Source organism: Meriones unguiculatus, chromosome 1, assembly GCF_030254825.1.
Source record: "Meriones unguiculatus strain TT.TT164.6M chromosome 1, Bangor_MerUng_6.1, whole genome shotgun sequence".
NCBI lineage: Eukaryota > Metazoa > Chordata > Mammalia > Rodentia > Muridae > Meriones > Meriones unguiculatus.
In genome coordinates this window covers 57,595,688-57,612,085 of record NC_083349.1, presented here as the reverse complement: position 1 = coordinate 57,612,085, position 16,398 = coordinate 57,595,688, and the positions used below count along the sequence as shown (strand labels likewise).

The 16,398-nt window shown below is 39.0% G+C and overlaps 1 protein-coding gene across 2 annotated transcripts in view; it reads left to right on the top strand.

The window, feature by feature from the left end:
* Positions 1 to 16,398, top strand: part of Hpse2 (heparanase 2 (inactive)) — a 592,793-nt gene that overhangs the window by 365,290 nt on the left and 211,105 nt on the right. Inside the window, exon 4 of one of the 2 annotated variants that reach the window (XM_060389839.1) lies at positions 2,177 to 2,350. The exons of the other annotated variant lie outside the window; for it this stretch is intronic. Within the exon in view, the coding sequence (XP_060245822.1) occupies positions 2,177 to 2,350 (174 nt within the window). The remainder of the gene's footprint in view (positions 1 to 2,176; positions 2,351 to 16,398) is intronic. 2 annotated transcript variants of the gene reach the window in all.

Genomic DNA, 16,398 nt, shown 5'->3' with positions numbered 1-16,398 from the left:
ATCCTTTAATATTCAAGCTACTAGGGGGACCTGTCATGTGCCAGGGAACCTCTAGATAAAATTATTTTATCTAAAGCAAAGCAAAATAGTGGAATTATTCAGTTGTAGGTACAATCTGATAATTATTGCCAAGGGTCTTTTAACTGATGTTGGGTTTCCTTTAAAATTTGCTTAATCTGGATAATTTCTTAGCCAATTCTTTTATAGAGTTTCTTCTTCCTCACAATGGATACTTCAAAAACAAAAACAAAAACAACAAATACTCAAGTTAAAACCAAAAAATATATTTAAAATTTTCGTGTCAGTCTTTCTTATATCTGCTCCAAGAGGGCATAAAAGTCTTTTTTGAAAATTTATTCACTTTACATTCCAGTTGCTCTCTCATCCCCTCCTGGTCCCACTCTCCCTCCCTCTTTCCCCCTAGTCTTCAGAAACGGGGGAGGGGGCACCCCTTCCTTACCAACTGACCATAGACTATCAAGTCTCTTCAGAACTATCTGCATTCTCTCCCTCTGTAGCCTGGCAGGGTTGCCCCGCCAGGGGAAAGTGATGGAGGAGCAGGCAACAGAGTCCATGTCAAAGACAGCCCCTGCCCCCCTTACTTGGGAACCCACAAGGAGACTGAGCTTCTACATCTGAGCTGGGGTCCTAGGTCCTCTCCATGTATGGTCCTTGGTTGGTACATCAGTCTCCACAGGACCCCCTTGGCCCAAATTTATTAGCTCTGTTGGTCTTCATGTGGCTCCTGTTGCCTATGGGTCTTTCTATCCCCCACTTTTCCATAAGACTTCCTGCACTCTACCCAAAATGCCCGTGAGTTTCATCATCCGCTTAGACCCCCTGCTGGGTGGAATCTTATTGTAAGGTTCCTGTGAGTAGGAGCTTTTACGGTGTGGCTGTATTAGGTGCAAGGGCAGATTTTTTTTTCCTGTTCTTTAAAAACAAATCAATTTTTGAATGAATATTTCATTTCTTCTTTTGCTTCTTTTTAAAATTTTTGATTCAAATATAGTCACATCCTTTCCCCCTCCAGTCCTACCATTGCCTCCAGCCCCATGTCACTCCAACATTCTCTTTCAAATTCAAGGCTTCTTTTTTAAAATTCTACCCATTACATACATGTGTAGTAAACATATAAACGTATCCCACTGGGTCCATTTAATGTTGCTTGTGTGTATATTGTTTAGGGCTCAACATGAAATTGGGTAGCCGTTGAGTGGCTCATTTCTGGGGAAGACAGAGTTCCCTTCTCTCTGCAGTGGTCTCAGAGCCGGTAGTTCTTCCTCTGGGGTAGGGCCTCATGAACATTTGCCCATCCATGTTAGCATGTCAGCTGTTATGACATCATTCAGCTTGTTTAAGCAGCCATATTGTTGAGATTTAATGGGTAGCTCTCTGCCATATCTAGATGATACAATCTTGCAGTATGCTTTCTGGTCTTGAATGCTGATTAAGGCTTATAGCAGTGAGAGAAACTGATGACAGTAGTAAAGGGAAGATGATTGGCAGAACGGAAAGAATCTAGAAACAAATGGGCATTGTACTAATTAATGGAAAGGAAAACCAAACAAGAGTGGCTATAGGAAAGATGAAGTAATGAGATAGATATGAGATATTTGGTATTAAGTCAATGTTTTCTATGTTTAAGTTGATAATGAACTTATATCCATCATATATAGAATGTATGTAGAATTTCCATTTTCAAAAACACTGTAAGTGTGGACCAGAGTAAATGCTTTGGAACTCTTGGCCTACTGAGTTTCTGAAACTGACCAACTAGACTTTTGTGGCCTTACACTTTGACGTGTTTATTGTCAGTCAAGCACAAATATAGACTTAAGAGTATTAGAACTTTTGGGGTGTTTTTCCCAAAAATCTAGAACTCCAGATAATTTGGGAAATTCTCTTCTTTTAAATATCTGCAATTCTACCTATTGATTAACAAGTAGAATACACAGTGAGCTAGGCTTGGTTTCCAATGTGCAGGCTCTGTCTGAAATTCTGAGTGCTGTTTCCCCCAAATCACCTCAAATGCATTGCAGATCAGAAGGTAATAGTTTCTTTGAGAAGCTTGTCAATGCTGTTCCTTACTAGCAGAAAAGGCTTTCTGTAGACGCTAATAATTTTCCTTTTATTGAGATTTGAAAGTTATAAGCCTTTCTCTGCTTCTTCCCAGCCAGGTCTCTAGACAAACTTTATAACTTTGCTGATTGCTCTGGACTCCACCTGATATTTGCTCTAAATGCACTGCGTCGTAATCCCAATAACTCCTGGAACAGTTCTAGTGCCCTGAGCCTGTTGAAGTACAGTGCCAGCAAAAAGTACAACATTTCTTGGGAACTGGGTAATGGTAAGTAAGGATGTCATTCCTATGAATTGATAAAATAAAGGAAAAAGTAACTTGACTTGAAACATAATCTTAGTCAGAGTCTCACATTAGGGCCCTGGCCCAGAAAACTACTGAGATGCTTGGCCACTGAGTTGACTGTTATCTTAGAAAGGGTTTCTCTTACTGTGATGAAGCACCATGACCAAATGCAACTTGGAAAAGGGGGATTTACTTGGTTTACATATCCCACGTCATAGTTCACTGAGGGAGTCCAAGGCAGGAATTCAACCCAGATAGAAACATAAAGGCAGGAGGCCATGGAGGGTTGTTGTGTACTGTCTTATTCCTCATGGCTTGCCCAGCTTGCTTTCTTATAGAAACCAGGTACCACCAGCTTAGTGGTGGCCTTATCCTCAATGAGCTGGGCCTTTCCACATCAATAAGTAATAAAACTTCTTATAGATCTGCCTGGTCTATAAGCATGATCTTTTGGAAGCATTTTTCTCGTTGAGTTTCCTTCCTCTCAGATAATTCTAGCTGGGTCAAGTTGGCAAAAAACTAATTAGCACAACTGTCAATATGGTATAAGACGAAAGTAGTTAAGAGCAATAGATTCAATTAATCCACACCACATAGTTCTCTCTGGATACCTCCTTCCAGATATGGTGGAAATGCCCCTCATACACACACCCCCACAAGAGAAGAAGAAAGAAAGAAAGAAAGAAAGAAAGAAAGAAAGAAAGAAAGAAAGAAAGAAAGAAAGAAAGAAAGAAAGAAAGGAAAGAGAGGGAGGAATGGAAGGAGGAAGGGAGGGAAGGAGGGAGGGAGGGAGGGAGGAAGGAAGGAAGGAAGGAAGGAAGGAAGGAAGGAAGGGAAGGGAAGGGAAAGAAATTCTGATCAATGGCTAACAAGTTGGTGGTAAACCACATAAAACCTGAGCTGTGTTGTGCAGTGCATAGTTTGGAGAACATTGGGCCTGAAAGATGACCCTTATAAAATAGCTCACTGGATCCTTGCCAGGCAAATTCTTGGAGCACTGCTTGCACTGCACAGGTGCACTTGCTCATATTTATTACATGCTGGAATTTGAAGTTTTCTTAACAAGAAGGCAAAGGAGGAGGAACAAATAGGAAGAAACTCTATATTTTTAGCAGCATCCATCAATGAAACCCAACTTTCATCCTCTTCTTTCTTCTAGTCTCTTTTCATTCCTGGAATAGAGGAAATTTTAAAAGAATTGTGGTAAAAAGTAATAGAGACTTTACTAAAGCAGAGGATAAATGGTTTGCCTTTGATCTGGCTTTGCTTTTTTCTTTTTAATATATTGTGCTACAGAACTAAAATTTAAAAAAAAAAAAAGCTAAACTAGTTACAAATAAGCTAAAAAAAAAAAGTCAAAACCTACTCAGAGTGATTGATGGAAATGCTTTTTCAGACTTTTGAGCTTTTGGAGTGTGAGGGTTTGTTCAGCTAAAATAAATTTTCATTTGGTATGACTGTAAGAGTTTGGTAGCAAGGTCAAGTGAGGAGAAAGGACTATACATATTTCTATACAGTTATAGATTAAGAACTGCCTCTCCCATCTGCTCTTTCCTTCAAACTGTCCTACATAGCTCAGAACCTGAGCAATATACATTCAAAGAATGTTATTACTTGGCCACAGAGCAGGTGATTCACACTGTTATCCTTTTAAATGCCTCTTCAGGGCTTACCAAAAGGACCATTTGGGGGAGGTAAAAAGCACTGTTATGATGTGCAAACAGGGTTGTAGATGGGGCTAGAAAAGCACAGAACCAAATTCATGATTTAAAGTTTTAACAGAACAGAAAGTACAAGTTGGCTTGTGAGCAGTCGGTAGGTCTACCACGGAAAGTTTCAGCATGGCCTTTTCCTAGTCCTTCTTTTTCCTCTTTTATGTGTTTTCTTTTTAATTCTCAGACATTTCAAGTACATTTTCACTTATAAACAAAACCTTCCAAGCAGGGCATGATGATTTTCAAGTGTCAGTAAAGTTGGGAAGAGCGAGTGATGTGCTTCTACACATCAGATATGATCTCTTTTTGTTATTCTCTGAAATTTTCATAAATCCCTTTAAAAATACTTTTATTTTTTTGTCAGTTTTACTCCCATTTTCCTGACTTATACAGCTCAGTTTACCCTTTAATGTTTCCAGAAAATGTAATTTATTTTGCAGTTACTGGGTACATCTTATTGGTCTTATTGTACAAGATACTAATACATTTTATTCACAATTCTCTGTGTGGTATATGTGTCTTTTCCTTCCTCAAAATTGTCTGCATGTTCACCATTCTTGCCTAGATTTGTTTCTCCAGTTTTCTTTCCATTTTCTTATCTATAACCTTATCTTTTTTAATAGAATTAATGACAAGGACCCTGGCCAATCCTCATCACCTATCCTTTTATTTGCCCATTTCCTCTTAATATGCACATTATCTCAAGAACAAGTCCAGTGTTTGAAAACCAAAGCAAACATTTGGTCAGCTCTTCCTTCTAGAGTGGCTGGATTTCAAGTGACTGAATCTACTTTTTAATTTTGCCTTTGAAATTGAAGAATAATGAGGCCTACACCTCACCAAAGGAAGGCATACCTAATATCAAGAGACAGCAATTAAAATGTTTAGGATTCAAAGGTCTAAGAAACAAGACCTTCCTGACACAAGATTTTTAAGATTTTATTCTGTGGCTATAAAGTGTGATGTTAAATACCCATAAATGTAAACTTTGTAACTGATTAATAGTAGGTGATAATTATAATATATTATTTTATATTAATCATTTGTGAACTGAAATTAAAGAATAATAGAGAACTCTGAAGTGGAGATGCAAACTGGGGAAATATATAAGAATTTCAGTTCAACTCTGCACTATAAAAGTAGTGTTCTTCTTTAGAAGACTGTATATAACAATAAAAATTACCATAAGATAATGCACTACTCTTAACTAAATGATCACTATGCTACGTTTTGAGTTACAGTATTATAGAAATGCTTATTTCCATAAACCAGTAAAATCTAGGAATTTATTAAATCACTGTCATTTTTTTTTGTACTCACACTGGGGCCATATAGGGTCACCTATAGCCTCTTCTGATTTTAACTATATAATTCAGTTCCTTAGAGTCTATTGAGTCATTTGATAAAGCAAAAGTTTTGCCTTTTGCAAACTTAGTTTTTTAAGGATGATTATTATTATCAAACTAGCTATCCAGCCTCATTCATTTATTTGGCAAACGTTTACTTAGCTTTTAGTCACAGATAACTGTAAAGAATAAATAATAAACATACATTTACTATGTATATTTGTATATATGATAGTTTCCAAAGCCCAGACACAAGTTGAACCATGATTTTTAAACATATTACCAGTTATTTATGAATATGCGTCATAGCCTGGACGAGTGTTTCAGAGGATAACGTTTTATTCAAGCAAGAACAGTAGGGAAACATAAGGAGAAAAAAAATGAAAAGCGATAGTTTCTATGTGTGCTCCTTTCCCACTTCCAATCTGTGTTTCAATGCCACCTTCTTGTTGTTTCCTGCCCCTCACATTCCTATACACATAAACATGATACTTACTTTTATGTTTGATATATGCGCATTGAGCATAGACTATGCGAAATATACAAGTATGAGGTAGAAATGAAAGAATGTCCTTGGGCTCCATGGTGGTTAATCTTGATTGGACAGAAAGCGCCTACAAGATTAGTAAAACATGCTTCCGGTTGTGCCTGCATTTCCAGGAATGAAAACCTAGTGGAGAAAGGCCTGCCTGCATGTCCGCACTCAGCTTCTAGACAGAGTAAGATAGACGGGCATGCACTCTCGTTACCACACTCTTCTCCCCCCGCCTAAGCCCCAGAGGAAGGTAGTTGGTCTGCTGTGTATTGAAACCCTTAGTCAAAACCAACCTGTCTACCCTTAAAACCGTTTCTCGCAGATGTTTGTCAGTCATAGAGATTCCAATAAACACACACTAATGCACACACACCTGCACACACACATGTGCTTACTTACACATATGCATGTGCACACACATGTACTCATACACACACACACACATGCACACACACACACAAACACACAGATATGATTGGCACCAAGAAGGATTGTTAATAAAAACTACTGGCTGAAAATATGTCTCAGAAGCTTTGGTTAACTGGTTTTGAGAGGATTGTAGATATGCACTGGAGAACAGTAGAATGATACAACCAGAACCTGATGGGTGATTCTGGTGGAAGCACTGAAGACCAGAAAGCCCACAGGACTATGCTTCTGATATTTCACATAGGAACAAGAAATCCATTGTGAACTGTATTGAAAGCTATTCATGTTACACTGTGGAAAAAAATAATAATTTTTGTCCATTCCCTGACACTTTGTAGGAGCCTTAAACTAAAGGTGATGGACTAATTAATGTGGCAATGGAAATTTTATTTTAGCCAGCCCTAAATTCAGGCTATAGGAAGAGTGATAGTTGCCTTTGTCTGTGTATATTTTTTAAAGAGTGATAACATAATTTGCATATTGTGCTTGGAGAAGAGAGTTTGGGCTGTGCTGTCAGCACAGAGCCTTCTGCAGAGTGTTGCCAACCAACCAGCAGCTTAGGCTGCTGAAGCCAAGATCCAGGAGAGCCAAGCAACCACTTGAGTTAATAGTATATCTTGGTGTTGTCCTCCTGCTGCTAGACTTTTAGACAAACAAAACACAAGAGTTACAGGGTCATGGAGTCTTTCACCCAGATTTCAGATGAAAGTCTGAAAGGCAGGCCAATGTAGAGCAGGGATAGCGTCCTTACAGGGGTCCCCGAAAGAGCAATGCATGAAGCTATGAGAGTGAAGCTGAAAGTGTGTTGGAAATTGCAGGGAATTGGGGATTCTAGAAACATGGAACACTTGCCAAGAAAATCCACAGGCAATGAGGAGAATCTGCTTAGGAGAGTCAGGTGGGCTGAATTTCACAAGGCAGCAGGGTTTGAATGAGCCCTTTGAAGCTCATAGCACACTACCATGATGCTATGATGCTGGACATGGATCCACAGTATATAAAGTTTGCTCTCCTAGATTTCAGTCTTAATTTGCTTCCATCCCTCCCTATACACGTGTTCTTCCCTTTAGAATTGGCAATATTTACACTGGGCCACTGTATACTGGAAATGTTTAATTTCATTTTTTTTATTTTATAGAGGCTCACAGGTAAATGTTTATTTTGACTCTCAGTAAAAACTTTGTACTTGAACTTTTGAATAGTGTTGGAATTGTTGAGTTTGGTAAAGGTTTCAGGTATTTTCAGAGTGACTATATAGAGTAAAGAATGTGTGGCCTCCAGTGGTTCCTTACGTGAAACTAAAAGAGGATAAACTTAAAGATATTGCTGCTATAACTGAACGGCCTTTTTAATTTGAAAAGACCAAAGCAAAAATCATGAAAGTTGTTAAACTAACATATGCTGTGTATTAAAATACATAACATATTAATTTACAAAATTACTGATGAATTAATTAATAGATTTTAAAATAGTTTAAGAGTGTAGAACTGATAGTGAATGTTTACAGACAAGTGACTTCAATGACATCACAATGACTTCTCTGGTTGTGGTTCACATGCAAACGAGAACATAATACAGCCTTTTTTGCTTATAATATTGAATATGTACCATCAGGTGACAGTTTAGAAAACATGAGGTCAAATTTTGAATCTTCTTTAAAAGACTTTAAGCCATGATTGTGATTATGTGGCATGTAGAAAAAACAAAACCACACAGATAGAGTAATTGGAGAAGACATTTGCAGATGTTCTGAGCAGAAATAAAGAGGGGAATGAATATGTGGAGCAGGCAGGATGTTTAAGGTGATAAATTAACCCAATATGCTACTGTAACTATGAATGCATAATCTTATCCAAACTCCTGTATAATACAAAGAGTATGCCATAATAAAAATTATGGACTTTAGTGCCAAAATAATTTATCAAAATTGGTTTATCAACTGTAACAGTATCCCAAACAAAGACAAGACCTCTATAATGTGGGAAATTGAGTATGAGTGTGTGTTGTGTGCATGCGTGTGTGTGCGTGTGTATATGCCTATAGTAAGAGAACATTCATGTCTCTGTGTACTATATGTGCAACTCTCTGTAGTATTAAACTTGCTCTAAAATAGAAATGAAATACACTAAGGAAAGTAGATTTTGGACAATGATGAAAGCAAACACCTTAGAAAGGTGAGTGTAAGTTTTACTGTTATTTTCACTTCACATTAGACACAACTAGAAGCCATTAAAAGAATATTGTTCAACAAGAATTGACATAGACACATCTCAAAAGAAAGCATGCAAATGGCCAATGAGCACATGGAAGTATGTTTATCATCATTAGCCACCAAAGAAAAGTAAATCAGTATTTCCACACTTGGAATGTTAGCAGTAGTTTTTTTCCCATACAATATTTATTAAACTAAGGAAGTTTTCATTCTGGTCAAAGATTGTGGGGAGGATTTATCATTTGTCAAATGATAAATTTGTGTTTGCAAATATTGATGTTGTACTCTGGTTGTTTAATCTATCACAACAATAGTTTACATTCATTGGATTGATATTAAATCAACCTTGCATTCCTGGCATTAGTCCCATTTGATCACAGTGTTTGGCTTCTTTGTATATGCTGTTGAAATTGGTTTGTATATATTTTGTGAAGAATTTTTGCTTCTATGTTTATGAGGAATATTCATTTGTAGTTTTCTTTTAATATCTCTGTCTACCACTGGTAACAGAAATATTCGCCTCATAAAATGAATTTTGAAGCATGCTCTCTTCCCCTATTTTCTGGAAGTCTTCCAATCCTTAATGAATCTGTTTGAGTCTCGGCTTCTTTGAGAAAAGTTGTCTTTTTAATTACCAATTCAATGTTTTGTTTTGTTTTTTTCTTCTATGTTGCTTTAGAAATTCTACTTTCTTTGAATCTGGCACTTTATTTATTTTGTGAAAGAGTCTCTCTGTGACTTAGGCTAGCCTCAAGCTTACTATGTATCTCATGCTGGCTGTGAACTCATAAATTTTCTTCCTCAGCCTCAGTTACAGGCATGATCTACCAGACAAGACAAAGTCAGTTTTAATAATGTATGTCAACCCGTTGTCTAAATCATTTTCACAAAGTTATTCTTAATAGTCCTTTACCAGTTTAGCTGTTATTTGAGTTCTTTTATGGTCTTACATTATTAATTCAGTTAATCCGTGACTTTTCTATTTTCTTCTTAGTCAGTCTAACCTAAAGGAGTGTCAGTCAATTTTTCATTCATTGATTTTTTTCTCAATTTATTTAGTTCTTTTATTTTTAGAGATTATAGTAGAATTACATTATTTCTCCCATTCTCTTTGCTTTCTCCAAGCCCTCTCATATACCTTGCTCTCTTTCAAATTCAATTCTTCATTAGTTGTTGTTACATGCATATCTGTATGTGTGAATATATGTGTGTGTATGTGTATTTTTTCTTGGGCTATATAATTTCACTCTATATATGTTTTCAGGGCTGATCATTTTGTATTATAAAGCCAGCTGGTATGCTCTTCCTTGAAGAAGTCTATTTTCCCCACTCAACATTCCTTAGTTGCCTGTACTCCTCTAGTTTAGGGTTGAAGCCGCATGGCTCTCCCTGTGTGCTTTGGCATGTCTTTGTTTAGGAAGTCTTGTCGGTACGATTTCTTTCTGGTGTACGTGAATGAAAAGACTATAGAGTATGTTGGGTATCACCCTCTACTTTTCATCTCATCACCTTGAGACAAGTCCTCGCTGAGCCAGAAGCTTCCCTTTTTTCCTGCTCGGCTGGGTGGCCCTCAGTCACTCAGATCTACTTGGCTTCATCTGCAATATTGGGTACAGGCATGCACTGCAAAGGCTTATATCATAGCTGGTAAGGGTTTAACCTCAAGTCTTCTCAATTGCAAAGTCTTCTTACTCAGGCTTTTTCCTAGTTCCTTTTTATTTTTTCATTTTTTGAAAACTGATCAAAAAATTTATGTAAACATTTTGAACCTGTTTTGTTCAGCTCCTCCCAGATTCTCCCTAACCACTCAACTTCATGTTTTATCTTCCTATCTTTCTCTCCAGAACTCCACAAACACAACACATCAAACAAACAAAGATACAAACTTGCCAAACAAAGAGAAATCAAAAGCCCACAAAATCCAGATTAAACCACACCAAACCAAACCAAAAACATGGAGTTTGTTTTGTGTAGGCCAACTACTTCCCCCTGGGCGTGGGACCTGCCCTAAAGTGTCACTGATAATGCTTAGTGAAACTCAATTGGAAAAACTGTTTTTGTTTGTTTTTTCCTTTGCCAGCAGGTTTCAACTGCAAATAGTGTCTTAGTTATAGAAAGCACCCAACATCTGCTTTCCCTTTCAGTGCTGGGATCCTACCTGGCTTGAACTTGGGTAGGTCCTGTGAGTGCTGCCACAGTCTCTGGGAGTTTATGTACGTGTCAGGTCTGTCGCTTTCGGAAGACACTGTGTCCTTGGAGTCATCACTACCTCTCTACAGTCCTTCTGCCTCCTCTTCTCCACACGTCCCTGAGTCCTGCGTGTGATGAAGACATCCTATATAGGAAGGAGTGCTAAAAGTCTCTCACCCTCTGCACATTGTCTGGTTCTGGGCCTTTGTGTTAAATTTCATCTGCTGTAAAAAGAAGCTTCTCTGACGTGGGTTGAGTGAGGCACTGATCTATGGGCATAGCAGCATGTCATTATTGTTCTGTTCCTTTAGTAGACTATAGCAATAGGTTTTTGTCTAGGCCCAGGACTTATCCATTCTCAGGTTCTTGGCCACATTAGCAGTGGACCTAATTCCGTAAGATGGAACCCCATATCTTTCTTTAATTTCTTTTTTAATTTAAATTAATTACTTTGTTTTTTCACTTTATATCCCACTGATAGTCCCATTTCTCCTCTTCTCCAGATCCCACCCTTCCTTTCTCTTCCCTATCCTTCCTCCCCTATTCCTCAGAAAAGAGAAGTCACTACCCCAGTTCATCAAGTTGCATCAGGACTGAGCTCATCTTCTTCCCCTGAGGCCTGGCAAGGCAGCCCCACCAGGAAGGGGGTGATCAAAAAACAGGAAACAGAGTCCATGTCAGAGTCATCCCCAGCTTCCCTTACTAGGAAACCCACATGAACCCTGAATTGCCCGTCTGTTACATCTGTGTAGGAGGCATAGGTCCAGTCTATGCATGGTCCTTGGTTGGTGCTTTAGTCTCCACAAGGCCCACTGGGCCCTGGTTAGTTGACTCTGTTGGTCTTCTTGTGGAGCTCCTGGCACCTCCAGGTTCTTCTATCTTTTCTTCTACTTTCCACAAGACTCCCTGTGCTTCCCCCAATGTTTAGTGTATGTCTCAGCATCTGTTTCAATCTGCTGCTAGGTGAAGCCTCTCTGAATACAGCTATTCTAGGCTCCTGTCTGTGAGCATAACAGAATATCATCAATAGTGTCAGGGGTTGGCTCTCTCCTATGGATTGGGTCTCAAATTGGGCCAGGCATTGATTGAACATTCCCTCAATCTCTGTCCTCTCTTTATCCCTGTATATCTTGTAGGCAGGGTAAATTTTAGATCAAAGTTTTTGTGGGTGAGTTGGTTTTCCTATCCCTCCACTAGGAGTCCTGTCCAGTTAGAGGGTGTCTTCTTCAGTCTTCATGACCCGTGCTACTAGGAGTCTCATCTAGAGTTACTCCCATATCCTCCCAGGAGCCTACCCTGTCTTAGTTCTCCAGCTTGTCACAGAGATGACCCTGAACATGGTTTCTCTTCTCTCTGTAGGCCCTCTGTCCTCTCAGCCCCGCTCACCCCAGGTCTGGTCTCCACCCTCATTTCTGTCTGTGCTCCCTCTCCTACCTAGTTCCCTCTCCTCAACCACCTCCATTGTCTATTCTATTTCCCCTTCTGAGTGATATTTAAGCATCCACCCTTTTGTCCTCCTTGTTACTTCTTTGGGCCTGTGAATTGTAATATGTTTATCCTGTACTATATATGAAATCTTATTAAAAGTTAGTACATACCATGTATGTCTTTCTGGGTCTGGGTTACCTCAGTCAGGATGTTTTCTAGTTTCATCATTTGCCTGCAAATTTTTTTGTTTTTAATAGCTGAGTAGTATTCCATTGTGTAAATGTACCACAATTTCTTTATCCATTCTTCTGTTGAGGGACATACCTGAACACAATAAAGGCAATATACAGCAAGCCTATAGCCAATATCAAGTTAAAGGGAGAGAGACTTCAGTCAATCCCACTGAAATCAGGGATAAGACAAGGCTGCACAGTCTCACCATATGTCTTCAATATAGTACTTGAAGTCCTAGCCATCTTACCAAAGCAACCTACAGAGTCAATGCATTCCCCACCAAAATACCAACACAGTTATTCACAGACCTTGAAAGAACGATTCGAAACTTTATATTGAAAAGCAAAAAAAAAAAAAAAAAAAAAAAAAAAAAAACTAAAACAATCCTATACAATAATAGAACTTCTGGAGGTATCTCCATACCTGACCTCAAGCTATACTACAGAGCAATAATAATAAAAACTGCATGGTACTGGCATAGAAATAGGCTAATTGATCAATGGAAACGAATTGAAGACCCAGAAATAAACCCACACACCTATGCACACCTGCTTTTTGACAAAGGAGCCAAAACCATACAATGGAAAAAAGACAGCATCTTCAACAAATGGTGCTGGTCTAACTGGATGTCTACATGTAGAAAATGCAAATAGATCCGTATTTATCACCCTGCACAAAACTCAGGTCCAAGTGGATGAAAGACCTCAACATAAAGACAGATACACTAAATCTGCTAGAGGAGAAAGTGGTTAAGAGCCTTGAACTCATTGGCACAGGAGACAGCTTCCTGAACAGAACACCAACAGCTCAGGCTCTAAGATCTACAATTAATAAATGGGACTTCTTGAAACTAAAAAGCTTCTGTAAAGCAAAGACACTATCAATAGAACAAAATGGCAGTCTACAGACTGGGAAAAGATCTTCACCAACCCTACATCCAACAAAGGGCTAATATCCAGAATATATAAAGAACCTAAGAAGTTAAACATCAACAAACTGAATAATCTTGGGACAGGATTTGGGGACAGGAACTCCACAAGGAGATACCTGGTGGGTATCAAAGGAGATATTGAGACTCATAGCAAATTCTGGGCAGACTGCCAAAAACCTTATGGAAGAGGGAGCTAGAAAGACCTGGAGGGGACAGGAACTCCACAAGGAGAACAAGAGAGCCAAAAAACCTAGGCTCAGGGGAGCCTGAAGAGACTGATACTCCTACCAAGGACCATGCATGAAGAGGACCTAGACCCCCTGTTCAGAGAAAGCCCATAGGCTGCTCAGTTTCCAAGTAGTTTCCCTTGTAAGAGGACAGGAACTGTCTATGACATGAACTCAGTGGCTGGCTCTTTGATCACTTCCCTCTGGCAGGCCACAGAGGAAGATGATGAAGCCAGCCTTGATGAGACCTGCTAGGCTAGGTTCAGATAAAAGGGGAAGAGGTCCTACCCTATCTGGGGCTAGGGAAAGGGCATAGGAGGAGAAGAGGGTGGGTGGGTAGGACTGGGAGGAGAAGAGGGAAGGGGTTGCAGATGGGATACAATGTGAATAAACTGAAATAAATAAATAAGTTTTTTTTTAAATAAGATACAGAGCTAAACAGAGAATTCTCAAAAAAGGCATATCGAATGGCTAAGAAGCACTTAAAGAAATGCTGAACATCCTTAGTCATCAGGGAAATGAAAAGCAAAACAACTCGGAGATTCTATCTTACACCCATCAGAATGGCTAAGATAAAAAAACTCAAGTGACAACACATGCTGGAGAGGATGTCGAGAAAGGGGAACCCTCCTCCATTGGTGCTGAGAGTGCAAATTTGTACAACCACTTCAGAAATCTATCTGGCACTTTCTTAGAAAACTGGGATAAGCCATACCTCAAGACCCAGCTATACCACTCCTGAGCATATACCTGAAAGATATACCATACAAGGACATTTTCTCAACCATGTTCATAGCAGCTTTATTTGTAATAGCCAGAAACTGGAAACAACCTAGATGTCCCTTAACTGAAGAGTGGAATGAAGAAACTGCGGCACATTTACACAATTCTATTACACAATGGAATTCTATTTGGCTATTAGAAACAAGGAAATCATGAAATTTGCAGACAAATAGATGAAACTAGAAAAGATCATCCTGAGTGAGGTAACATAGACCCAGAAAGACACACATGGTATATACTCACTTATAAGTGGATTTTAGTCATATAGTACAGGAGAGTCATATACAATACACAGACACCAAGAAGATAAGCCCAGTGGGTATCTTAGGCTTCATGTGGGCCCACTAGTTGGGGCAGTGGAAGATATCTCTGATACATACTTTGTTGCCTTCTTTCTGATCACTTCCCCCGATGGGACTTTCCTACCAGGCCACAAGGGAGAAAGACAAACTCAGTCCTTAAGTGAATAGATGAGCTGGGGTGTCTAGGTAGGGTGGTTTCCCTATTATGAGAAACAGGGGAGATGGGTTGCAGGAGGGAGCATGATACTGGGAGAAGAGGAGAGGGGTACCTATGACCAAGATGTAAATTGAATTAATTAATTAAAAAAAGAAATGTTCAATATCCTTAGTCATCAGGGAAATGCAAATCAAAACGACTCTGAGATTCCAACTTACATATATTAGGATGGCTAAGATCAAATACTCAAGTGGTAACACACACTGGCAAGGATGTGGAGCAAGGGGAACACCCCTCGATTGCTTGTGAGAGTGCAAAGTTTTACAACTACTTTGGAAATCAATCTGGCATTTTCTCAGAAAATTGGAAATAGCTCTATCTCAAGACCTAGCCATACCACTCCTGGGCATGTACCCAAAAGATGTCCCACCACATAACAAGGAGAGAATGAGTGCATGCATCTCTACCACTCTGCTCACCCTGTGACCAGGCCACAAACCCCAGAAGCAGTGCCAGCAACAGTGGGTTGGATCTTCTTACACCAATTAACATTATCGAGACAGTCCCTGACAACCCAGCCCTCAGAACACCCTAGGTGATTCTAGAGAGTGTCAAGTTGACAATTAAAACCAACCATCACGAAGATCAAGTGTGCTGATCCCGGGTGTTTCTGGTAGCATCACTTGTTGTAGAATCACATGACTTGGTTCTGAACACAGACTGCACATGCTTTGTACTGTCCTTGCCTTTGTGCTAAGCAACCTGAATGCTTAGCCTGCCTGTCATACCTCCACTCAGATGAAAATAGTGTATCCCATAAATTTCCTCTGAAATACAAAGATTTCTGCGCTTACAGAAAAACATTGATATAGTAATTATGGAAGACAGAAACTTCTAATCTTTTTGTGATGTCACTCCTCAAGATGTAAATATCAAATGACTATAATCTCCAGATTGGATTGTGTTAGAAGTTTGGTTTCAAAACATGATATTTGAGTTGCTGACTTGAGTTTCAGTTTTAAAAAGTATTAAGTTCAGGGCTGGAGAGATGACTCAGCAGTTAAGAACACTGTTCTTCCAGAGGTCCTGAGTTTGATTCCCAGCAACCACATGGTAGCCTACAACCATCTATAAGTGATATCTGGTGCCCTTTTCTAGCATGCAGTACAGAACACTGAATACATAATAAATTATGAAATCTTTTTTTAAAAATTGCTAAGTTAATTTTGCTTGGGACCAGGAAGAATTTTCAGTAATTTTCTGAAATAGCCACAAACATTTCTAACATTTTGTACTTTTATTTATACAAAGAAGTATTCTAAATATTGATGATTATATAATTAAAGTGTCAATCAACTCTAAAAACATTGAAGGTGCTTATGCTCTTCAAGATCAAATATCCAAGATTTAACATTTTGTATTTGTTTGTTTATATGAATGGGTGCTATACCAGCTGTAGCACCATGTGCATGCAGTACCTTTGGAGGCCAGAAGAGGGAGTCAGGTCCACCTGGGGCTGGAGTGACACACAGGGGTTGACA